Genomic DNA, 25964 nt, shown 5'->3' on the forward strand with positions numbered 1-25964 from the left:
TCCTGCTTGTTTTACAGGTTTAAAACATACAATCTAATCTAATCTAATTAGACTGCCTGGCTGGACGCCTATACTTGCATGGCTTGCACCACATCCACAAAAGACAATGATTAGTGACAGAGATGAGTGAATATAAGATAAAATAGTAATACCATACGTTTATTATCATAGTTTCTAAAAGGCAGCAGCCAACACATCAGCACCGTTCCTCAGACGTAGAGGACGACCCTGTTATATTTCTGTAAAAATATCCCCCTCTCCCCCAGATCGATCCCTGACTCACAACCAAGAACAATTCTCACTGAAACATCGGGAAAAAATACAAAAAAGACAATGAGTTAATGTCATGGCCGTGTGTTGAAAGCTCATCTTCAGGTTACAATGTAACACAACCCAGCATAGAGGAAGCTGCTTTGTAAGACCGGACAAACCACACGCAAGCACACATGCTCGCACACGCACACACACACACACACACACACACACACACACACACACACATTCGCACACAGACACATGTTCAAGGCGAACGGAAGGGCCTATTTCTTCTTGGCAGTATTGTTGGAGGCACCATGAGACGGGAGGTCATCGTTTCCAGCGGTTGGCAGGAAGGGGGGGGGGAACAATAGATACAGCAGCTGCTCTCCGTGTGTGTGTGTGTGTGTGTGTGTGTGTGTGTGTGTGTGTGTGTGTGTGTGTGTGTGTGTGTGTGTGTGTGTGTGTGTGTGTGTGTGTGTGTGTGTGTGTGTGTGTGTGTGTGTTTCCGGGTACAGTAAAAGCATGTGCCTTTGTGTGCGTTTGTCTGCGTGTTCTGCTATCAATCTGGAACAGCTGCCTCTGACGAGGGTCTCCCTTCCCGGTTGCCCATCAACGCCCTGTGCGTCCGTCTGTATAAAACGAGTTGAGTGCCAGTGCGAGGCTCTCCGTGACGTGGGCAGTGTTCCTAGCGCCATTGTGCGGTTCGCGAGAATAAGTGAACTGCACCCTCCCCACTGCGGGCAGCATCAAACACAGGCCCCCACATGCATGGATACGTGGGTAAGAGGGGGAAGCGTTTGCAGTTGTGTCTATGGTGCTCCGGTGTGTCGCTGCTTCTTGCTCTCCAATTACCTGCTCCAGCCGTTGGATAATAATGGGGGGTGTAATCAGGGCCAAGCCTGCTGGGGTTTATCCAATGGTGCTCTGCTGGCAACTTCCTCTACCACTCTCTCTCTCTCTCTCTCTCTAACTCTCACTCTGTGGCTCTCACTCCATCTCTCCCCGCATTCAGTCTAACAGGAACGGAATGATGGCTCCCACATGGCAGGCAGAGATAGAGAGTAAGGGAGAGAGTTTCAGAGAGAGAGAGAGAGAGAGCGAGAGAGAGAGTGTTACAGAGAGAGAAAGCGAGAGAGAGTTACAGAGAGCGAGTGAGACGGATTTTGAGAGAGAGATGAATAGATTAACAAAGAGTTGGAGAGAGACCAAGAGGGACAGAGACAAAGAGAGACAGAGACAGACAGACAGACCGACAGACAGACAGAGAGACGGAGAGACAGAGATTAATATATAACCAGGGAGAGTTTGAGAGAGACTTAGAAAGAGGGAGAGAATAAGAGGGAAAGAGCGAGGAGAAGAGAGTTTGTGTGGGGTCGGAGTCACTTCCTCCCACTGCTGAGGCTTTGTTCTACATTTTACTTAGTCATCACAAGGCCTTTTTTTTTTCTCCCACAACGGGAGAAAGGTGGAGAAGACATGAGCATCATTAAGACGCAAAGAAGGGAAAGAAAAAAGAAGGTGCAGAAGAAGCACGATGCGGTGCTACACACATTCACTGCCTCGTTGCAACGGTAATTGTTACACCGCCTGGGAAGCTTGCTTGCCAACCCAGGTAGGTCGTTTTCGCTTCATTGATGCCTAACAGCCACTTGCCAAAATCCATTTACAGCCAACTCCAGAGCTGCAGCTCCCCACTGAATAATGGAAGTGGAGGTATTAGCGATGGTCACTCCAGGGCCAGCTGCTGATAATTGACAATTGCCCTCTCTTGTTGTGTCCACCCTGCAACACACACCCAGCCTTCACATTCTCCCGGGGGGGCCCAGTTCCGCTGAGTGCTCGCTACACGCCATCGTCCTAATGCATGTTGCCTTCATAATTTATGATAGCGTCCGAGAGACAGCCTGTCCCCTGAGGAGACCGTGCCCAAGGTCTGACGGGCCCCGTATCCACGCTGCTGACGCCACGGAGCCCGTAACGTCCCTGGCTGAACCGGAGTCTCCGCTTCCAGCGCAAAGAATTGACAGCCCCCTCCGCCCGGAGCTGTGTTGAGGCTGCGGAGGGCTGGAGGGAGGGAGGGAGGGAGAGAGGGAGAGAGGGAGGGAGGGAGGGAGGGAGGGAGGGAGGGAGGGCAGGGCGGGGCAGGTGACTCATTGAGGAGAACTGCACATCACAGAGATTTAATTTTTTTCTTTTTTATATCTTGGCCGAACAGCCTCAGAGCTAGGGCCTGAGCGTGAGGAGGGAGTACAAGAGGTGTTTAATTGGATCCGGCCGTGAGCTCAGCTTTCAGCCGGCGAAGCGCGAGGACGAGGAAAGAAGACGTGTAATGCTGATGGTAAATGATTCTGTTAGAACTCTGAAGAGCTCTCCCCCTCATCGCCTCATCTCTCCCCCCACCCACCAGCCAACAGAAGACCCGACAGAAGTCTGTCAGGGCCCTTCAGCCATATTCACGCTACCCCACACTCATATAACCGAGCGAGAGAGAGAGAATCAGAAAGTGAGGAGAGAGGAGTCATATCTCTTTTGTCTGAGGTACGTCTTATCTACTCATATCTGGCTGCATCGTTTTTTAGCAGCGAATGCGAGAATGGTCCCATCATGGTGAAAGTCAAAGAAGGGATTACAGAGTTTTGGAGAGTCATGTGCATGAGTGGACAGGGAGAGAAGCAACACACAAAGGCGGATCTAAAAGTCTTTAAGTTGCAAGGGACAGTGTGCTGGCACTACCTGAATAGAAAACAACACTTTATGTATCCTACCCACATCTGGTAGCCGCAAAGTCCGAAATGAAATGAATAGAAGACCACGCAAATAATTGAACATCATGAATCGGTTCTGGGATCGAAAAAAGGGAGTGACAGCTTTATCGTCCCCACGGTCATGGTTTGAATTTGCACTCCACATCCCATTCAAGCTTGCAGGGCGTTTTAGTAGCACATGGGTGAAATCATTGAGGACTGACAACCAGAGAGAAGGACCATCTGACTGCATCTTCACCGGGGGATAAGGACACGCCAGGGTTGGTCGGGGCACACCGGGTGGGCCGATGGTACTCACCCAGGACGTTTCCAGAGGGCACCTCGTCCAGCTCCTCCAGTTCCCGGCCCATGAGCAGGTAGAGGCTGTCCAAGGTGCAGCAGGTGAGGTGGGGCACCTCCGGCACCGAGTCTGAGGCCATGCAGCCCTCTGGCAGCTGGCAGGGGACGGAAATACAGAAAAACGGGGGGAGAGGAGAGAGAAAAAGAGAGAAAGAGAGAAAAGAGACAGAGAGACAGAGAGACAGAGAGAGAGAGAGAGAGAGAGAGAGAGAAAGACAGAGAGAGAGAGAGAGAGAGACAGAAAGACAGAGAGACAGAGAGACAGAGAGACAGAGAGACAGAGAGACAGAGAGAGAGAGAGAGAGAGAGACAGAGAGAGAGAGAGAGAGACAGAGAGACAGAGAGACAGAGAGACAGAGAGACAGAGAGACAGAGAAGACAGAGAAAAGAGACAGAGAGAGAGATAATCATGATTAGTATTAACAATGGTGATTGCATGTTAAAGAGTGGGAATAGACAATAGATCATAAATGAGACACTTTACGAAATAAAAATAGCATTGAAAGCACACTCGCAAGATCCAATCCACTTAGTTTATGGAAATCATTCTCGCTTCATTCGTCAAGAGAAAGAGATGGAAGAGATGAAAGACAATAGTGAAGGATATTGAAGATGCTAGAGAAAGAAATTGAAGGCAATAGAGAAAAAGATGGAAGCCAAGAGGGAGAAAATAAAAAGAAAAAAAATACTTAATTTTTTTTGTCTAGTCACATTTAAGCCTACACCTACACTTCATACGACTCATGAAAACCTGAGCAAAAAAAATAATAATACGCAACATACTGAAATATGATCAAACATCACATCATGAGCTACGCTACAGCACAGAGATCTACATACACACTGTGATAAATTCCCACAGACACCAAGTTTTCTGCAAGAGAAAAAGCTTTGAATAGAATCTGTTCCCGCTACGATACACTTAATTGCCTTTCTAAGAAGAATCGCTAATTAAGCGAAAAATGGGGCTCGTACCACATAGATTCTTAAAATAGTGGTAATAATGATAGGATGGGGAAAACCTTGAGGAAAACAGTAGTTCAAGCTTTCGAAGCAGTGAGTAGGAAAGTCAATATAACGTCTGCCAATGATGTCCTGCATGTTTTTGGCTCACTGACTTGTATTAGTTCCTACTTTGCATGCGTTTATCGGAAACTAGGAAAGACTAGGAAACTAGGAAAGACTGTCAAGCACATATCTTACATTGAATACAAGGGTGTCAATGTGATCAATATCAATCAACACGTTTCCTCTACGTCAAACATGGGGGGTGGACGTTAAACAACGGCGTTAAACAACAGTGTGTGCGAGTAAGTGCATGAGTGAGTGTGTCACTTTTAGGAGCTGCGATGTGAGTGGGTGTGTGCGACGGTTTGAATATTACCATGTTCAGACCCTGCGCAGGGTCGTACTTGGGACCCAGGATGAAGACCTTCTGGCCCCTCCGGACCACCCCGCTGTAGACCCTGGCGAAGGCCACAAACGTGTCCTTGGCCACCTCCTCCACCTCGGGCTCCTTCACTGCCGCCAGGCTCTCCATCTGGATCGGGTCGCCCTCTCCTCCTGCAGGCAGAGACACAACATAACTCTGGATGCCTCTGTCGGCAGGCAGGCCGTGCATGTTAGAGTGTAACTACCCAACGGATTGCTCTCACAGCAAAAGGTTGAGAACCAGCTAAAGGTTAAATATCTATAAAAGAGGTTGATACGTGGGAGCACATCTGCTTTTATCAGAGCCCGGTCAGCATTGAAATATAATTGGGTCTCTTTCTTTTTTCCTTTGATTCTATTCAGACCATTAGATCCTCACATCACACACAAACACCAATTATTTATCTGGCCAACATACCATGTATGTTGGCCAGATAGTATCCTTTAGACGGCAAAGAACGCAAAAAGCACTACAGGGTTCATAGCATCATAGCCAGACTAAATATATATATATCAATATAATTTATTATTCGTAATGTATGACGTTCTAATGATGGAGATTTGTGTCAACTAGTGATTTACTTGCCTGGTATTTTGATAACAGCTGGTTGGGTTGATTGTGTGTCGCTTGACAACTGGGCGGGGCCAGCAGAGCTCTGTGCCTGCTGATTGGCTGCCATCCTGTCGGCGTGTCTCTGCCGAGCCTGTTCCCTGCGCTCTGCCAGCTCTTCGTGGGTCAAGGGCCTGGGGGTAAACACGAATACAGACATGATATGCTGTAAATACACAGACAAAGACACACACACATCGTTAATGTGTTGTTTTCAGCCAAAAAACAATTGTAGATTATAAAAAATATAAATCAATAATTGAAACGCACACTGGTGTTAACCAACATGATCTTAAAAAGGTACCTATTTACATGCTTTTTTGTTTCATTCCATTATTATTAAAGATTTCTATCTGCTGTGATAGAAGTGTGTATTTAACGCTCAATTAACTAATTACATTCAGCATCGCAGTTCATCTCTTGGTCAATGGAGACATACAGTATGAGCATTCAGAGTCAGAAGCATTCAAACCTCTAGTATGAAAGCAAGGTCCTCCCTACAAAAGGTATCCCCTCTTTCTCTCTCTCTCTCTCTCTCTCTCATACAACATGGACTCCTCTAACCGGGGCGAGAGATGGTTCGACGTGACTATTTCTGCCTAGAAACACACCTCTTAGGGGCGGTGCTGGAAAAACAGAACGAAAGCAATTATCACTTAATTACGTTGGGAAACGTGCCGCGTCTTCTTTGAAAACCACATACTGTGGTTTTCCTCAGAAGGGAAAACCACAGCGGCTATAGCAACACAGCTGGTCACAATAGCACAGATTGACAGCAGAGGGTTTAACCCAGCGATGACAAAACCACGTTCATAAAAGAAGAAAAAAATAACAATGAAAGACCCTGTAATTTCATCTTGACAACAGCGGCAGAGGTCATGCTGAAGCGAACGGCTGCGGTGTTTAGCAAGGAGTGCAGCACCCGCCTCTGAATACAGGGATGTGTGGGGATCGCTGAAACACTGTGGCCCAACTGAAAACAAAAAAAACAGCGATACATCATAGCACGGACGCGCACACGCCGTGCCTCCGGGGGTCCTCACAATTAGAGGAGAAAGAATACAACAGAAACGGGGAAAATGCTTTAGTGAAGAAAGGCAGGGTTTTTACATATGCCCAACACTTTGTTCTCTTCACCCACCCCCCCCCCTCCCTCCCCCCCCCCCCCCCCCCCATTACGGCCCGGGCATCGGTGCCACATGCTTTTGCAAACAGGCCACAGCTCATTTCCAGTGTGTGAGCATTCTGTGTTTATCGGTGTAATGTGTAGGTGTGTTTGCATTTTGTGTTTGTTTGTGTGATGTGTGTAGGTGTCTGTGTGTGTGCACCCATTTGTGTGTGTGCATGGACGCATGTGTGTGTGCGATCATCTCTGCGAGGTCAAATAAGTCACTTATTGGTTAATAATGGGAGCAGCGTGGAGACTGTGCCCTCACCACTTTGTGGTAAATTAGGTAATGGCTTCCAAACATCTGAGCAGGACGTTCAAAACCACAAGCAGATCGTTAAGAAACACGGATGATTGGAAACGGAGAAGGGAGAGGGAGGAGAAAAAAGCTGCACAGCATTACGGTCATTTTCACCATCAGAGGTCTTTCATCGCTGATACTTTCCGCCAGACTTGGGGTGCATAGAAACGTCCCCCGTACTGAGTGCTGGTTATGGATCTTTTAAAATGCCCCATGGTTAGGTTTCCATGGCTTTGATTTCTTTAGCTGTTTTCTTTAGTTTAGCTTCCACCGCATCATTGGGTGAAATACCCACATAACAATACCAGGTATTTTACCCTGTTGCTTGTCTTAGATTTCTTAAGATTTTCTTATTTTTCCTTTGATGCAAATGTAAAAAGTTGAAATGTGTTGTAGATGTGTGGACGTTGTTTATCAGTGATTTACAAACATCTCGGCTTATGACTAAACACAGCAAGCAGCAGGGCCAGGGAGGCTGTTTATTTGGGTCGGCAGGCTTCCACTTGACGTCAGCTCTGCTATATCCAGAACGCCAGATGAGGAGTTGGTGGTCAAGCAACCTCTTCAGCAGCAGGCTTGGTAACTATTAGAAATTGGAAGTCGATTTTGGAAATCCAAAAGGACAGACTACTGTCCAAAGCGGAGGGTTGAAAAATCATTTTAACTCATCACTCAGAATAGTCATTGACTGGAGCGGAAATAAAGCATGCCTGGGTGCCGTAATGTCCAAAATGCTTTAGTAGAATATTAGGAAACTGCTATTTTCTTTTCTATCTCGTCTTTTGGCAAATTATTTTATACAAAGCAAGAGTAAATTGAGGTAAAGGTCATTAAAAAGTCACGGGTAAGGCATCAAACGAGTAACTATATCTTTAAACTGTCTTCTGACCATCACAGCAGTTTTTGAACTTACCCATACATAAGCCCTCTTTACATCAGTTAAATATTTACAACAATATTTCTACAACCTTTTTCAAACTTTGATTTTATTAAGATAAAGGAAAAATATCTGTTTCCCAAAAGGAACAATACACACAGAAATACCCCAGCTTGTTATGCACACACACCAAAAGGTGTGTGTGCAATCTCAGAGAATAGGTGGAGACAAAACAACATTGGTGGCCAGGTTGACATTGCTTTGGATAATACTATAAATCATGTTTTATAATAGAAATGCAAGGTCTAGGATGCCTTTTCGCATTATATTAGTTGACGACTGGTGTATTCGGTGCCAAGGATGTGACTTGACATTGATTCTGCGAGGGATTAGGTTTGGACGACAAAGAATCTCTCGTCAATCGAAAGAAGCATGCACCACCTCTGGAGGTGGTTTTGACAACGGTTGTCTTCATCTATCGTGCAACCGTGGCTGCCTGTTTAGACAAACAAAACATATCTTTGGAATGCAGACTCACATCCGTTTTTAAATTTGCGATTTGTTGGGAGATTCAAAGCGCTTTAATAAACCAGTAATCGCTATCTTTGATCATACAGTACACATTTGACCTTGCCACACACTAAGTAATTCTATTCCTCTATCCTTTTTAAAGTTTGTATTGCTTTCAGATTTTGAAATGATGTCTGATGCACAAGTTAACGTATTCTCCAATACATTATCTGTCAAAACATGAAATATGGGAAAGGATTAATCCTAACTTTTAACTATACATTTTCGTCTTGTAAATTGGAAATTTGAATGAATGTGCAATGAGTTGCACACATGCATACATATTTTTACGAATCCAAGTTTAACATTTGGCACAAATACATTTTCCGATGTTATGACACATTTATTGCAATGAGACTATTATTATGCTTATAATCAAAAATTGGCTTGCGAACAGTTGAATCTTCATTTGTGGACCAAGCGACACTCGTTCATTCATTGATGCAGCTTTGCAACAATCTATATTTCATTTGGTAATTTGAGACAAATGTCAGTGTTTTGGATGTCTGATTGACACACTTGTAGCTACCGGTCAATGTGTATATTATAAGGTTTCCTCCTCTGTGGTGGAGAGGAGCAACTCAACTCGGCGCTTACAGAACTATCCCTCTGATAGTCTGCCCTTGCCCGAAGATAAATAAATTCAACTAAAAAATAAACTAGCAACATGCCTATTGTTTGGGACTGAAATACTGCAAATAATTCTTATGGACAGGTTGTTTTGTGCAAAATGTAACCTTGAAATCATAAATATGTATGCATTTGTATACATTATTGCACATTCATTCTAATATAAATTAACATGACACAAGTGAACTTTGACAAGACCCAAGTTGACACCTATTAGTAACAATAATTATGAGACAAATCTCTCTTCCTATGAATAGTAGTGTAATATAGTGTTATTCATTGAATGAGCAACTCTTCCATTTACATATGGCCTTATCCCATTCATGAACACAAGCCCTGGTGGATAGTCCTTTGTTGATCTATGCATAGATGAAGCTGGCTGCTCTTTGAAATTATTATACCCCCTAATGATTCCACCACACCGTTAAAAACACCTAACACCACCAGCCAGTCGGACAGGACAATAAAACACCAGGCAAACAAATGCTATTATGCCTGTGTGTGTGTGTGTGTGTGTGTGTGTGTGTGTGTGTGTGTGTGTGTGTGTGTGTGTGTGTGTGGGGAGAGGGAGGCTCAGCTGTCATTTCTCCCACCTTGGACTGGCCTTAGAACTATTTTGCAGTGCCAAACTGATGATGGCTGCCATGACAACGGCCCCAAGATGAGTGCCCTGCAGCGATGTGCAAGTGTGCGTGTCCCCACAGCGCCATTTATTCATTCATCCATTCATTCATTCATTCATTCATTCAAAGAAAGATGACAATTACAAAGCCTACTGGCCGGTCAGCCAGAATGTGCCACATCAGAAGGAAAATATAGAGTGTCATTGTTATATTTCTATATTATCTATATTTGTAACGCACTAAAAGTCATTTTGTAAGTCATTTGGGGCAATGACTTGGTTTGTTGATACATGCATAAGAAACCGCCGAAAAAATGAATTGCAATCCATCCATCGTGAGCCTTTGCATCCAACTTGTCCTTACATTAGTGGAAAAGGGGAGGCATGCCGTCATAGAATCGTAAACAGTAAAGACTTCCATGGATTATTCTGATGACATTAAGTGTTCTACAATACAGTTCATGCACAATCAATCTCATAACGACATACACAAGGGAAACTTTTGCTCAGCGTTATTTAAGATAGTTATGGTTAGAATTTGCACAGAAGAATCAGTTTAATAGCATTTCAGTCCATGCTTAATGAACATCTTTAAAAGAGAGCGGATGTTTCAGCAGTTTAAAAAGATGAAACATTGGACTTCATTCCACATTTTTTTAAATTGCTGAATGCCATCGGTGCATTAAAATGACTATTCACCTAATAACACTTAGTAGTAATGATAATGAGAAAAATCTCTCCCCATATGAATAGTGCGATCAGACTTGCTTTCCATATTAATTAAATAGTGCTATTTCCAAGATCACAAACATGTGCAAAGCTAATGTACATGTACACGTCTTCAATACGCAACTCTTTGTCTATCATGCACTTTCTATTATGAACCCTCTTATGTCTGTATAATATGCCTGTTCATGTGTCCTCTACTATGCCTGCTTGCTTTAGGAATTGCCACCGGAGTATAAATAACGTTTTTCTTCATCTAATTTAATTTGAATAGCGGTTCCAGGTGACAGATCAAGGCCAGAGGAAGGAGAGGATCATTGACTAAGTGCTAGGCTAGCACACCTGACTCTGGGATGATCTCATCGACTCATGACTCACTTAGCATGAGGCTGGTTATTTACAATAGACTGGAAACTTAATTAAGATTAAGGAATAGATAAAATAACAATCATCGAATGCACGAACAACAGGGTGATCTGAATCTCTCTCTACAGGGGTGAGAAGACCACCTCATGTTGCGTTGTGTTTCTGAAGACCATTTCATCTTTCAAAATAACTCTACTACAGAGATCATTATTACATTTACTTGAGACTGAAGGCAACCATTTACTTTAAATTGAAAACGTTGTCCGGCTACTACCCAATATATAGTCAGCAAGTATAAACATACATAATACATCATGCAAAGTACGATGGAGGAGAGATATGAAGGACTTTGCTTGGAAGTGCTAAATGTTATATTATATATATATTATATATATACACAAATATATATATATATGTATATATACATACATACATATATATATATATATATATATATATATATACATATATATATACATATATATATACACATATATATACACATATATATACATATATATATACATATATATATACACATATATATATATATATATATATATATATATATATATATATATATATATATATATATATATATATATATATATACACATACATATATATACATATATATACACATATATACATATACATATATATACATATACATATATATACACATATATACATATACATATATATACACACATATACATATACATATATATACACATATATACATATACATATATATATATATATATATATATTAGAGCTGTCAAGCGATTAAAATATTTAATCGTGATTAATCGCATCAATGTCATAGTAAACTAATTAATCGCGATTAATCGCAAATTATTTTTCTAGGCTAAATATCCCTTGATTTTTTTGTCCCATAATTCTTCTCATTTTAATTCTCTTATCAACATGGTGAAGTGCATCGGCTTGCCTTGTGCAAATGATTTTTTATTGATAACAACATTGCCATATACACTGATCAAAACAGGACGATACAAAAAAAGAGCCTATAGTGCAATTAAACGACTGCTTTGAACAAATGTCATTTGAACATAGCAGCCAGGCTACTGCTTCTTTGTTTTGAGCTAAAGAAAAAAAAAAAAAAAAGTTTTTTTTTTTTTTTTTATAAAATAATTGCGTTAATCGCGCGATAAAATTTTTAACGCCGTTAAATTTGGTTTGCGTTAACGGCGTTAATAACGCGTTTAACTGACAGCTCTAATATATATATATACAGGGCCGTAGCACCAAATCCTGGGCCCCTATACTATAGGTACTGATGGAGGGGGGGGGGTAGTGCGATTGTTGACGGGGGGGGGGAGGTAAGATAATTTTTTTTTTTTTTTTTTTTTTTTTGGTCATGGGCCCCCCCACAACTGTCCCCTTTGTCCCCGCAGTCCGACGGCCCTGTATATATATATATATATATATATATATATGCCTAAACTAATCACAACTTATGCAACCAGGTAAAGGGAAAAGGTGAAAGGGATTCCGGGATGCTGAAACACGGAAGGGCACGGGATGACGAAGCACTGATCACCAGTGAATAGCTCAGCTCCAGTGACACAGCCCATGAGTCATGGCAGTATCTTCGCTATGACACACGCTGCGAGTTCAGATCGCGCCAGACAACGCTCAGCGTGAACAGTTTGTTGAGTGAAACATGACAGAGTGTCATGGTGAGTCAACTTCTATAGGATTGGCAAAACGGTTCGAGGCCAGAGGAATATATTCAGTTAATATCGCTGAGGTAGGATAACATCACATTCATGTTCAAGTAAGAACCGATACATAATCTGACAGAAAATTCATTTTATTTTTTTATTATGATAGAATACTTTGAAAATCTAACTTTGATCGACTCTTAATAACAACCTTGAATTGTATTATTAACTTTAATGCTTCACTTTTTCTTCCCTTTTGATGCAGACCAGGGTTAGCAGAATGATCAATCAACATGATCAATCACCGTCACTATTAACAGTGATAGCTTTGTGGTCCGAGACCGTGATCAAGAACTATAAACAAACCAAACTTATATCACTAATAATAATACAGTTATGATGTTAGAGACTGGGCTGGAGGCTTGGATAGGAGCTGCAGTAATGGTTCAGGCCCTGAGGTTTCAGAGTGTAGCCATGTGATTTGGTGCGGACGGGATGGGGGCTTGTGCGCTCCGATTCATGCGGTCGACCTAGCAGAGTATAGCAGGGGCCTGAGCTGCTGTACTACCGCATATTTGTTTGTTTTTACTCCGATATGCAGGGTGAATGCGAGCGTGTCCTCCACTCAAACAATGTAGGTCAGCCAGGCAGGGAATGCCGCAGATGGCTCGCTCCTCAGCTTCAGCACCTGTGGCTGGGTGAGTCCTCCACCAATATGGGCCTTTTCTTCCGAGGCTCGGGCTCAGAAGGCTCCGGTGCTTCACACCTGACATGCTGTCATAAATACAGCATGAGGTGGGAAACCTTTTGATATATATGTCCACACAGGCCCATCATGTATGCAGAGGTCGAGGAAATACAGTGCATCTAATATTAATCTGAGATCTCCTGCTACATAGGCCTTCGGGCGCTTCGATTGGCTGCACCCTATAGATAAATACCGCATTATGCCGTCGATCTAGAAAGCAAGCCGGCGAGGAAGCATGCATGTATGCATGCGTGTTCGTCTTCAGCACAAGACGGCAACGTCAGAAATGCCAGCGGCGGGTAGCTCATCCAGCAGGTGTTTAGACAGCCTTTACCTACTGACGCACTGTTAGAGTGGAGACCCTACATATACCCTATATCCCAGCCCACCTTTTTCATATATCCATCTCTTCCTCCCCCCTCTCTGACAGGCTGTCTACATCTACCCTCGTCAGCTTGCCGCTCTGTTTCCTTGGGAGAGCAATGGCACAGGCTGCAATTAGGAGCCCATATTGTGACAGGGGGGAGGGAGAGGTAGAGAAAGGGAGAGAGAGACAAAGAGAGAAACGATGCCAACCAGAGCGGCTATAGTTGGATCATGAAATACACCCAGGATCTAGGCATACATAACAGGGAGGGAGAGGGGAAGGTAAAGGCAGAAATACCACCTTCAGAGGAGAGGTTTGATTATTGTTTCACTGTAGCCTGCATTAATTGAGTTGCTCAGTTGCACTTTGAGTAGGATTTCTTTAGTCTCCGAAAAAAATGAACTTTAAAATTTAAACTTTATTTAAAGCTACAGTATATATCCTACTTTACATTGATTGCCTCAATTCAATTAAAAACATTGACATTTTCATAACCAATTGCAACCTATGCCAGTTCGATCAATTTCATATTTTCCTATAAACATGCGTTTACAAAAAAAATAAATAAAATAAAACTATTAACAAAACTGTTCCATCGGTCACACAAGAATAAATCAGGGAAAATAACACAGACTCTAAAAACATAGAAAGAGTTAGAACTCCCTCACTGTCCTTCATTTCTCTATACTTCGTCTTCGGAGAGAGCCGTGCTGTTATTGTTGCATACACAGATCACTCTCATGCCATAGCATTACACAGATGGGGATACAAAGAGCACTCTCAAGGCTATTAGGACCCTTATGCACACACACACACACACACACACACACACACACACACACACACACACACACACACACACACACACACACACACACACACACACACACACACACACACACACACACACACACACCAGCCATTAACCAACAGGGGAGTCCTAATGCGCTCCACCATCAATCCTAGTTCCCTACAAACATCTGCTTTCAATAAGAAAATCGTGGCAGCCTGTTCTTACTGTAGCCCCCTTTTAAAAGTGTACGGATTCCTTCTCTTTCCATCCATCCTCCCTCCCTACCTCCTAGTAAGCGGCAACATTGACCCCCCTCCCCAGTGTTTTTGAGAGGGGCATGTAACAAATGGCGGAGGTGGAGTTAAAATAATTGATTGAGATCATGGAATGAGGAGTCATCTGATGCATTTGAGTTTTTGGTTTCTTTTGACCACGTTGGTGTTTCTAAAAGTGGAGCAGGGCCGGGGCGGGCTCATCCGTCATTAGCTGTGGGGGGAGGAGGCTCTCGGGTCTGTGGCTTACCCCGGGTTCACCTCCAAGGATGACATAGACAAAAGAAAATGGAGGGGGGGAAAACGAAAAAAACACAACCGACGCTCACTTTGAACCTGAACGCCCTGTGAGCGTTGTGAAAAGTGGTGGAGGGAAAAGATATAAAAGCAAAAGTGTACCATGTGATTTGGAAGATGACCGTGAACCATATGATAGAAGGCACTGTGCAGTGGCCTTCTATTAATACCAATATTTGACAGTGTGAGACAAGGGGTGAAGGGCAATAAGCAACTCTAGTTGTCACACGCAGGGCACAACATCACATTTTGCCAAGTAGCGCTGCAGTATGTAACCACAGGCATTAATCCACAAGCCTTCAAATAATATTCCCACTGGGGGCAATACTTGCTCGGAACGCATGCATGTGTGGTATTTTAAGACTATTAGCATGGCTCCTCACCATGGTATTGTACGATTACTCGAATGTATGAGTGTTGAAAACAAGAAGAGCATCAGAGCATCCATTCCAAACACTAAGGCTGGAAGATTAGAATAATGTATCATTGTAATGACTCTCAAAACCTCATTACTTTCATTATGATGTATGGAATCGAAAGATACGTGATCTCCCATTGTATGTTTCAAACCATTTGTAAGAGCATATTTTCTTGTTATCAATTTGGATCAGTCAGATACACTTATCAGACGGGTGACACTAATCAGATGGGTGTTAATGAACAGATTATTATATAAATGATTATACGTAGATCCGATAGGATACATGGTAATTATACCCCAGCATTACCATGACTCATGTCTGCTCATACTAATGTCTCCCGAATGGTAGCAGACGTTTTGGTTGAGGCAGGGTCAAATACCTATAGCCTTCTCAGGAGGGGGCAGACAGGGCTGCAGCACCATCTATTGGATGAAAAAGCACGTGCGCACACACGCACGCCCACCCACACGAACACAAACAGCAAAAAAACAGCCCTGACCTTTGCTTGTTCTGGGGCAAGGCCTTGGCGTCTACGGCGAACATCTTGGACACAAATACGATGACGGGCGCCTCGGCCTCACTGGAGCACTGGACAAAGGCTGTAACACACAAAGAGTGGACTCAAGGTCTTCGTAGGAAACATGCAGACCCCGGGCAGACCCCTCCAAACCCAGTTCTTCCGTATCAGCTGGAGTCAAAGGGCTTAACATTTAGAAACAAATCGTTTTAAAAAGAGATTCTACTATAACCTCGACCCCTGATGCCCCATTCAAAAGGAAAGTGTTGTGCGGTGAGCATTGTCACATGGTACAGTGCATGGGTACAGCATTGATTCCAAGCTGTACTCGAGTGCGAAGGAGAGGGCACATGGTTGCTAGGTGACAAAAAATAGGCTGGATCTTTCAGCAAAGAAGAGAAGTAGCCATTTTCTTATTAGTTATTTTAACCAAGAGTGACACAGAATGAGCAAAGTGCCCCAAAAATAAATAGCATTCAAGGCACAGTGTAGTGCTTTCTATCGGAAAAGGGCTGTGGCGAATATTCGGATATTTGTTTGGTACGTAGTCGCATCTCCCTTCTGTGTTTTTTTTAGATGAACAAATTGAAATACCAAAAAATATTCACGTTTTTTTTACGTCTACGCATCTTTGTGAACTGAAGGTAGTAGGCTAGGTTTACATTTCGGCTCAATATCCCAGGGTTAAAATATATAAGTAAGGGCGGTAGACGTCAGTGAACGCTTCATGTCAACGCTTCAGCTGAGGTAACGTTAGCCATCATCACAATGGCCTAATATGGGATGACCGAATTATAATTTGTTAGATTTGTAGTTGGATATTCAAATATAATTTGAATATTCCTGCAACACTTTGACAGCTGCCGTCCAATTGCTGGAGACCAAAGCATTAATGGTTTTAGAGGGGTTCGCATAATAAAGGTATTTAGAAGCCCTTGTCACATGTTCAAACGAGTCCTAAAGTCACCAAAAAGCTCTACCCACTAATGATACTGTGTCTGTAATTTAGTAAACGTGAATAGAAGAGGTGGCAATGTTTTTTCTTTCATGGTGATCCGTCCCCCACAACAGCGCCTGTGTGATTTCTCACCGGATAAATAGCATCCGTCCTGCCATGAAATTTATTCAAAAATGTTCAAACCACCGATTTGCTTTGTGATAATTCGTAGTAGGCCTACTCTCATACTTTGGAAACTGTGTTGTTTGGAAACTTTAAGACTGCATTGAAGCTCTGCCGTAACAAAGTCAGACTTATGAGTGGATTGGAAGGCCACTGGCGGGATATTGTTGTTTTGCGTTTTTAACACATTTGTTTTACCAATTAAACCATTTAGAAAAGAAAAGGCATAAAAGGTTCAGTTGATAAAAACTAGATTTCTGCAGCAGTGACACCACCTCCTACGTTACAGGCAGTGAAAGATACGCACTATGGGTGGACTTTTTTTCTTTCCTTTTCTCTACCGAATATTCAGATATCGGTTGGAACCCTAATGAATATTTGAACTAGCCGATAAGATTTCATGCATAGAGGCTATAATTTTCGGATTTACTTCTTAAACTCTGATGTAATTGCCTTTGGTCAAGACGTTGTACTGGCTAAATCAAACCATCTCACATTCACATTTCACATTTGTTTATTTATTTATTTTTCACAAGGTCTTTTATTTATGATGACTATATGCTCTGTAAGGTGACCTTGGGTGTCTTGAAAGGCGCCTCAAAATTAAATGTATTATTATTATTATTTACAAACGACAGGGTATGTTGGATGCTTCATATCATCAAGTCAATCATCAAATCTCTTCATGCAATTTCCTCTGAAATAACATGCAGGAAAAAGGTAGTCTCTCTCTCGACCTCTCCCCCTCTCTCTCTCTCTCCCCCCCTCCCTCTCTCTCCCCCTCTCCCCCTCTCTCTCTCTCTCTCTCTCTCTCTCTCTCTCTCTCTCTCTCTCTCTCTCTCTCTCTCCCTCCCTCCCCCTCTCCCTTCCAGTGGCCAGGGTGCCAAGGTTATTCTGGCTACATAACTGGTTGGCCTGCTGGGGGGGTTGGCCGGCGAACCACTTGGCCCCACTATGGCACGTTTTGGTCGACAACCAGCTTCAAAAACTTGAAAAAGCTAAAATGAAAGAATAATCATTGAACATGACAGCTGGGTCATGGCGAGGAGAAGCCTGGTACACTATGACTGTACAAATCAAAACGGGACAGACACATTACACACACACACGCACACACACACACAGCTAAGGTCACATGCCTGCCTTGAACCACAACCAAGGACACACAACAACAATGGACTCACATTGACAACAACTAACAGTCTTTGTAAAATACAAACATGCAAGGAATAACACATGCCCAAGGTTTGCTGCTTGTAGTTCAAGCCTTCATGTATCCATGATGATCAGCAGATTTTTTTTGTTTTTCAGAGTTTATTCAGCAGGAAAACACAGCGGTTGACTCCAACTCCTCCGCCAATTTTGGGTTTCTCACGTTACGGTATGCATGTATGTTTGTGAGTCTCTGTGTGTGCGTGTGCGTGTGTGTGTGTATCCTACCATTTTTTAACTCCTGCGTCCGTTCTGGCAGGGAGTCGAACTGGCGCGCCCCTACAGACATAAGCCTCTCCACCCTCTCTGTGGAGATGTCCAAAGGACTCGGCAGCTTCTCACACACCATGGCTACAGCTGGGGTTAAGAACAACGACATGACCCAAACACACTGACACGAAGCAAACAAGACTTAAAGGATCCCAAACCCTTATTTAAGAAGTTTAGCATTTAGTTGCAGACATTGAAGTGACCCTAGAATGTGAGTATGTCATTTTCGAGCCGCATGAATAGCGGAGGTTAACTTGGTGCTTCTAAACACCGCCCTTGAAATTCTTATTGGCAGTGCAAAGGCGAATATGGCATGCCACGGGATGAAGGGCTTTGTAAAGGCAATGAGGCCAACAGGACACGCACGCACGCACGCACACACACACACACACACACACACACACACACACACACACACACACACACACACACACACACACACACACACACACACACACACACACACACACACACAGTGAGGATACAGAGAACAGCCTGTGAGATGGGCAGCCATTGGCTACAGATGGCGGAGAGCAGGACCTTCGGGTCTGAGTGACGGGAGTCCCTGGCCATGACCTTTACCCCTAGCGAGGTCATCATCTTCTCCACCTTCTCCTTGTCCCTGGAAGACAATAGAAGATGGAGGACGTTTCGCGTTTGCACCAAATAATACTTTTTTGGATCAATTGAAAGATCACACAAGTGCAAATGAAGTGTGTGATTTGTTTATTCAGCTTTTATTTCGGGTTTCGCCACCTTTCAACACAAAACAGTTTCTCAACAAATACTGTTAAAAACATTGCATCGGATGTGTTTTTCTGAGAATATGTGACTAGCGTAGGTAGTTGTTAAAAGATTTCACAGCGCGATGTGAAGGAAATAACACCTAAAGTTAAGGGACATCACATAACCATTTCTAACCAATCACAAACACTGAACAGGGTCAGATTAGGCTGCTGCTTACCCACCTCCTGGTGACGACAGCATCATATAACGTCCAAATGTTATCCAGGACGAGCTGCACAAAGAGAGGCTTCTTCCCTTTGGCCTGCAGGACAAAGGGATGGAGAGACAGGAAGATGTGACGTCTCTTCATTAGAACAAGCATTTGTATCAGAGTATCAAGTATATACAACTCTCTCTCTATCAATTGATCCATCTATAAACCACCATGATAAAGCCTAGGGTTTGCATGCTTGGCAGAGACACATTGTTTCCTCACAGTCAGAATGAGGAAAGAGATAGAGATTCGACCAGCATCAGAGTACGGGTGCAATGTGTTGGCTTGACAGAAACAACAAGACTAAAACACATAAACGGAAGTCTTTTCATGTCCCGTCGAGCTGTTCCTCACATTTGTTTTCAATGAATATAACATTAAATTATTCTGACATTATAAGTCTAGACGTTTTTCATGTGGTAAATGGATTTTCTATAGGTTTACAGAGGCCAATTTCCAGCAACCATCACACCTGTGTTCTAATGGTGTATTGTTTAGCTAATCGTGTTAAAAGGCTATTTGACGATTAGAAAACCCTTGTGTGATGTTACCACCGCCGAAAACTATTGAATAAAAGTTTGAGTTTCATGTTTCCCGTCCGCACGCACGCACGCGCGCACACGCACACACACACACACACACACACACACACACACACACACGAGGCCAAAGCAAGCACAGAGCCCCATAGCTCAACAAAAGCCCCCTGCCATTCCATCGATGACCCCGACCGACCATTTAATGGCCGGTCGGCTTTGGGATGAATGAAGGGGTCACCGTCGCTGTCGGTGCCTAGCAGCGGGCGACCGCCTGCCTGAACGAAGGAATAAAAGCTGCCGGCTAGACACATTTACAAACACAGGAACCATTCACCGGCCAATCAGTATAAACCACCAGGCGATGCCGAACGCGACCTTGAGCGTTAGTTAGTCTGCGCTAGTAGCGTCCACCGGCAGCGCCAGATGGATACGCCGCTAGGTCCTTTGATGATGGCCGCAGGGGAGCGCCATCATCGATCACAGCGCACGCCCATCGATCGCTGCATTGATCCACCTGAGAGTGATCACACATGGCATGAGGCCATGATTTCAGCGTCGGTACCCGTGGTAATTGGGTGTCATGGGTTTGCCAATAATTGAAGGAGGGCCAGGGGGGGGGGGGGGGGCTCGCATCCGTGGTTTGCTTTGTCAACCCTTTTGCATGGAATACAGAACCACTCGCTCCATTAGCGGCGAGCCCACAGTGAGCGGGGGTCAGTGTAGTGCCATCGTAGCGAGTGGGCAGCAGGCCGGCGCTGTGGAGTGAGCCCAGGAGTGGCTGATGGGAGTCCATTAGGAATCTCCCCGGCGTTACCACGCTAACCGCGTTCATTCCGGCTGTAAACGCCACTCAGGCTTAAAAGGGGCTAAAGGATGGGAGGGTTTGGGGTGGGCGCTCGATTTCAACCTGACACGGCGCTGTGTTGAATAAGAAGGAGACGAGAGGACGGCTAGTCGCTGTGAAACCGTCAAGACAGACAGCTGCCAGGGAAACACAGGGACGGCTGAGTCCCTGCCGTCGACAGCTAACCGAGAGTGACGGACAACCGGTGCTGGGCTGCCGTGTGCCCAGTGCTCATTCATCACACACACACACACGCACACGCACACGCACACACACACACACACACACACACACACACACACACACACACACACAGAGAGCACTGTGAGGACAGGAGACTCCACCGGAGCATGACAGGAGTACCACTTACTGAATGGCGCAAAGTAAATGAATGAGGATGGGGGGCTGAAATGATCTGGCCAAGAATACATGAATGGATGGTGGGGCTATACAGCGTCCATCAATTTATCATTTGTTCACCTTCATTGCCTTGCAGCATCTGGTCAGTGATCATTTAAGGACACACACACACACACACACACACACACACACACACACACACACAAATACACGATGTCTTTAAAGGGCCGAAGTCTTCAACACATGAGGACCGCCATATATGTATAATAAATAAAAACGACGTATCAAAAACATTATCTATCCGTGTTATTTACACACCTAGACTACCAACACTGAAGACGAGAACCCATAGAAAACAGGCCTTAGTGCTAGCAGCACCTCGTGAAATGACTTATACCCATGACACTCTTTTAACACGGAGGACGATACAAGCTTACCTGTGTCTCAGTGGTAAACCTCAAGCTAGTTTAGCTGTTTTTGTTTTTGGAGAGTAACAGAGACTGTTGTTTGATGCACAGCAGGTGTGAGACATTTTAAAAGACCGAAAACCTGGCAATTGCTTTGACATCCACATTATAACACTCACTGCAAAATAAGCGTTAGAAAACCACCGACCTGTGATAACTAGTGCCATATGAAATCTGTTTTATTTTTTTCCAAATTCCGTTTTATTCTTTTCCAAAATCCGTTTTAATTTTCATTAATTCCGTTTTTACACTTAAAATCATCAGAACAAATAAGTGCGAATGAATACAATTTAATCAGATAGAAGACTACATTTATTAAAACATCACAACATTGCACTGTTTTTAGTGCTTCAAATAAAAACATGACATAAATATTAAAGTGCTTATAAACTATTTTTTTATAAACTCAAATTGTTGTTTGAAGGGGCGTGCCCTGGCTACGGCGTTCATTGTTTTTCATATGGATTTTGGACTTCAAGTGGTCCTCGCACGTATCTTTGCCTTTCCAATCGATAGTATGTTGACATATTCTACAAAACACCTGAGTGATAGAAGTGTTTTTCAACTTCTTCTTCGGCTTCTTGTTAGGAGCGGGACCTATTGTTTGCGTGACGGACCGGGGATTTTTTTTAACATTGTTGTGCGAGTGACTGCTAAACATTCAGTGACGTCAATTTCACCTGTGTTGTTTCCCTTTTCCCTCGAAACTGAATTTCACCAAAATAATGGCGAATTCCGCTGCATTCCGCTGCATACAAAGACCAGTGAATAGTTGAAGTCACTTGTCAATGCACTACCCCCACGTCTGATGTGCCTTGTCCCTGTTGTATGTTATATGTGCTGAAGAACAGGAACCTGCTGGAAATCAGTTATTTTACTAAGAAAGGCCCGTTTTAAATTGTGACTTTGTTACTTTTAATACTTTCCTGCTTAATAAAATAATAAAAAAAAAAAAATAAATAATAATAATAATAATTATCAGTTGATACCGTTTTTATTGTCCAATTCCGTGATTCCGTCCGCGTTTTCGTTATCGCGGATTTCATAGGGCCCTAGATAACATTGAGCGGAAAATCTCTGCTCAGCTCTGCCAAGCTTAATATGATAATTGAGGCTGCATGTGCTTGCCCTTTGCTATCCAACTTTTGTGCTCGAATGACGACCTTTAGACTGCGTTGGTAAGCAAAGCGAGACGCTAGCAACATAGAACACTGAGGTACATATCATGTAACATGTAAAGCTGTGTGCCAGTGCGGCAAAAATGCAGAAGGACCAAATTGAGCATGAAGGGCAGAAACAACAGAAATCCCATGAAACAGCCAGAGATTTTGACGCATCAAAGCATGACCCCAGATCAGATGATAGACCGCTTTATATGAAAACAGCTCATTGGAATACTCATTGGAGTAGAAGATTTCCTCGCTGTGAAAATAATAACTTTAACTTTATAGAAAGTAGACAAAAGACAAGAGCTAGGGTCAAAGGCCTGAAGGAAGGAGAGTCTGTAGCGAGGAGGAGGACAGGGTTTAAACGAGCTGGAAGCATGGTCCTGAGTTACCTGAGCCCCCTTCATGATCTTCTTGGCTTTGGCGTTGAGAAAGAAATCCCCCCACAGGGTCTTACACAGCACCTCCTCCCTAATACCCATCTTCTGGCTGTAGATGCGGGCAAACTGCTGAATGCTGGCGGAAAAAAGGGAAGACATCCAAGAAGTATTAACTCTTAACTTGAATGCAAGTGTTGTTTGTAAAACATTGGAAAAACCATCACTGGTGTCAGTGATGCCTGGGTGAAGTTTTGTTTGTCGCTGGGGCTTATTAGCGGTGTTAAGGAAGATGTTGTTGTTGTTAACGCAGCTATTTGGGAGTGGGAGAGCATTTTGTTTTGAAATCCCCTCCTCCTCAGTTTCCCTGGCGCAACGGTAGATGGGAGTTGGGTTCAGCCACAGAGGATATTTTGCTGCCACGACGGGGAATTAATTGGTCTATTTATAGCGTAAAGTGATCAGAAGGACACAGCTGCTGGGAGGAACTGGGTCTCGACAACCTGATCTTTTGCCATTAAACATGCAACAATCTATACCTCCACATTGGGAGACCACTGTGGAGATTGCAAAGAGCATCGTAGTATCAATTGGGTCTGGGGAGTTTGGGACACCAAGGGCCGAAAGGGTCCTGTGTTCTTTCCTCGGATGTTCTTAAGGAAGATGTCTGGCCCTTACCTGCATCTCTTAATGGCCTGTGTTTTCATTCAATAAAACTGTTTTTCCATACACTCTATAAATATATAACGACGTCATCTTTAATAATTAAGTTGACAACCCCATCTAGTGGGGATCAAAATAATGCAGAATTTGAATAGCTATAAGAGATTGGCAAATGTTATAGCACCCCCTCTAGGTATTTTGATGGTACTGTAGACAAAAATAAACGTGCATGAATGGATGAGTTCTTGAATGAACTGTGTTGTTAAAGAGCCAGTGAACCCAAACCACTTAAACGTGGTCATTTGTCTTATATGATGGTCAACATAGTAATCTATGTGATTTGAACACTTTTCAAAAAGTCGGTGTGGGTCGTAACCATGGGGATAACACACCCTCCTTTTTCCAAAATCTCTCAACCCAAGACACTGTTTTTTTTAATAACAGTGTACAAATTCCATCTGATACAGTGGGCCCACTGGCTCTTTAGTTAAATACTGAACACTATTCATAATCAACAACACACTTGGATTCCAAATTATACTAGGGATTCAGAATTGCTCTATCCAAACTTAACCCTAACCCTAAACCCTAACTTATAGCCACAACCCAAAAAATAGGAACTCGGTTGCGCAGAGTTGTTTCTTTTCGTTTTAGTTAACCTCAAATCGATTGTACGTCTCGATGGTTCTCAGCCTCACCTGTGGCCAATTGAATAAAAAAAGTCTACTAATAAGCATCTGGCATAACGACCGATGGTAACGGTTGACCGTTACCTGAATCCCCAGCCATCGATGGCACTGGCGAACACCACGTTGCCCTGGTCCGGGGAGAAGTAGAGGTGGGAGTCGTCCGTCTCCTCCAGCCCGGCGCTCCAGTCGTACACCTGGTCCGCCCCCGGGGTCTCCCCCGCGTGGCTCTCCCCCGCCTGGCTCCCAGAGGAGTCCCTCTCCTTCTGCTCCTTCTTCTCCTTCTGCTCCTCCTTCTCTGCCCGCTCCTCCAGAACTTTGGATGTGAACAGTGCTCCTGTGACAGCATTGACCTACAATATAAACATAGAAACAATATAAAATCAAGAAATGTTTTTTTGTAGATGAGCAGAATACGTGTTTCAGCCAAAGAATAACATTTTTAAACCTCTCGCCAACTCTAGGCCCGATGTTAACAAAATCTCTTGAACTCCCCCGTAGCCCAAGAGAACGCCCCCATAGCATTCCTTTGGGAAGCAACCGTTAACCACATCACCGGTTAATGTAGTGTGACTGCAGCCTCATTGCCCAGCGCACACAGTTGTAGCTCATAATAACATTAATGACGACGATGTGTATTACCGAACGCTCACACCAAAAGATTCATGGGGCAAACGGGGCCGACAGTCATTCGTTTTCAATTGAGAGCTGCTGAAGAGAAGCAGCGGTCACCGTGGCAGCAGCGAGTTGGGGCCGTGCCTGTGGCCATTTGCGATCCATCAAATGCAAATTTGTGGCGTCTGCGCCGAAGCACCAACCAATATCGGGGCTTGATTTTGTTTTCTCCCGCGCTAGATTCTAGCAAACAGTGTGGAGAAACACTCTGTTCAGGTCCACCGTTCCCCGGTGCTATTATCAGTCTGTTGGCCCACCAGGACGCACACAAGACACACAACACAAGGGGCATCTTCATATCGGCTGTTGTACTGTGTGCTGAAAGCAAAGAGCCAGGACAGATTCCTTGTGTAGAGACATACTAGGCCAACAATATAACTGTTGTTTGATTAGTAGATTAACTTCAACTTCATTCCAAGAAAATTGTTGAATTAATCATGCTTCACAGGCTGCCAAAAGCTTTACAACCAACCTAATATTGGGCAATTGATTTAATACGTCTTTACGTTTAATAAACGGATATGATATAAGAATGTTTCACAATTGTTTTTAGAAGGAACAATGTCATCTAACAATGACATAATGACAGATTTACACTCACACACCTAAATATCGGAGATACCCGTGCTAAACGGTTATGGTTTAACACACTTGAATGGAAACATGAATGGGGTAAGGGATAGGGTTGAGGCCAGGGAAATGGGGTTAAGGGGTTGAAGTTAGGCTGAGGTTAGGGGTTAAAGGTTAGGTCACCTGTTCCAGGATCTTCTGCAGGTGTGTGGAGTGTCATGTTTAGGTTTAGGGGTTAAAGGTTAGGC

The 25964-nt window shown here is 43.6% G+C and overlaps 1 protein-coding gene across 1 annotated transcript in view; it reads right to left on the reverse strand.

Annotated features, from left to right (window-relative positions):
- The window catches only part of efl1 (elongation factor like GTPase 1), a 71897-nt gene that overhangs the window by 43241 nt on the left and 2692 nt on the right, over nt 1-25964 (reverse strand). Inside the window, 9 exon segments of the mRNA XM_030376928.1 lie at nt 3322-3457; nt 4747-4925; nt 5380-5537; nt 15750-15849; nt 18328-18450; nt 18855-18991; nt 19338-19417; nt 23138-23261; nt 24559-24824. Of these exon segments, the coding sequence (XP_030232788.1) occupies nt 3322-3457; nt 4747-4925; nt 5380-5537; nt 15750-15849; nt 18328-18450; nt 18855-18991; nt 19338-19417; nt 23138-23261; nt 24559-24824 (1303 nt within the window).

The sequence above is a fragment of the Gadus morhua genome, chromosome 14 (assembly GCF_902167405.1).
Source record: "Gadus morhua chromosome 14, gadMor3.0, whole genome shotgun sequence".
NCBI classification, from domain to species: Eukaryota; Metazoa; Chordata; class Actinopteri; order Gadiformes; family Gadidae; genus Gadus; species Gadus morhua.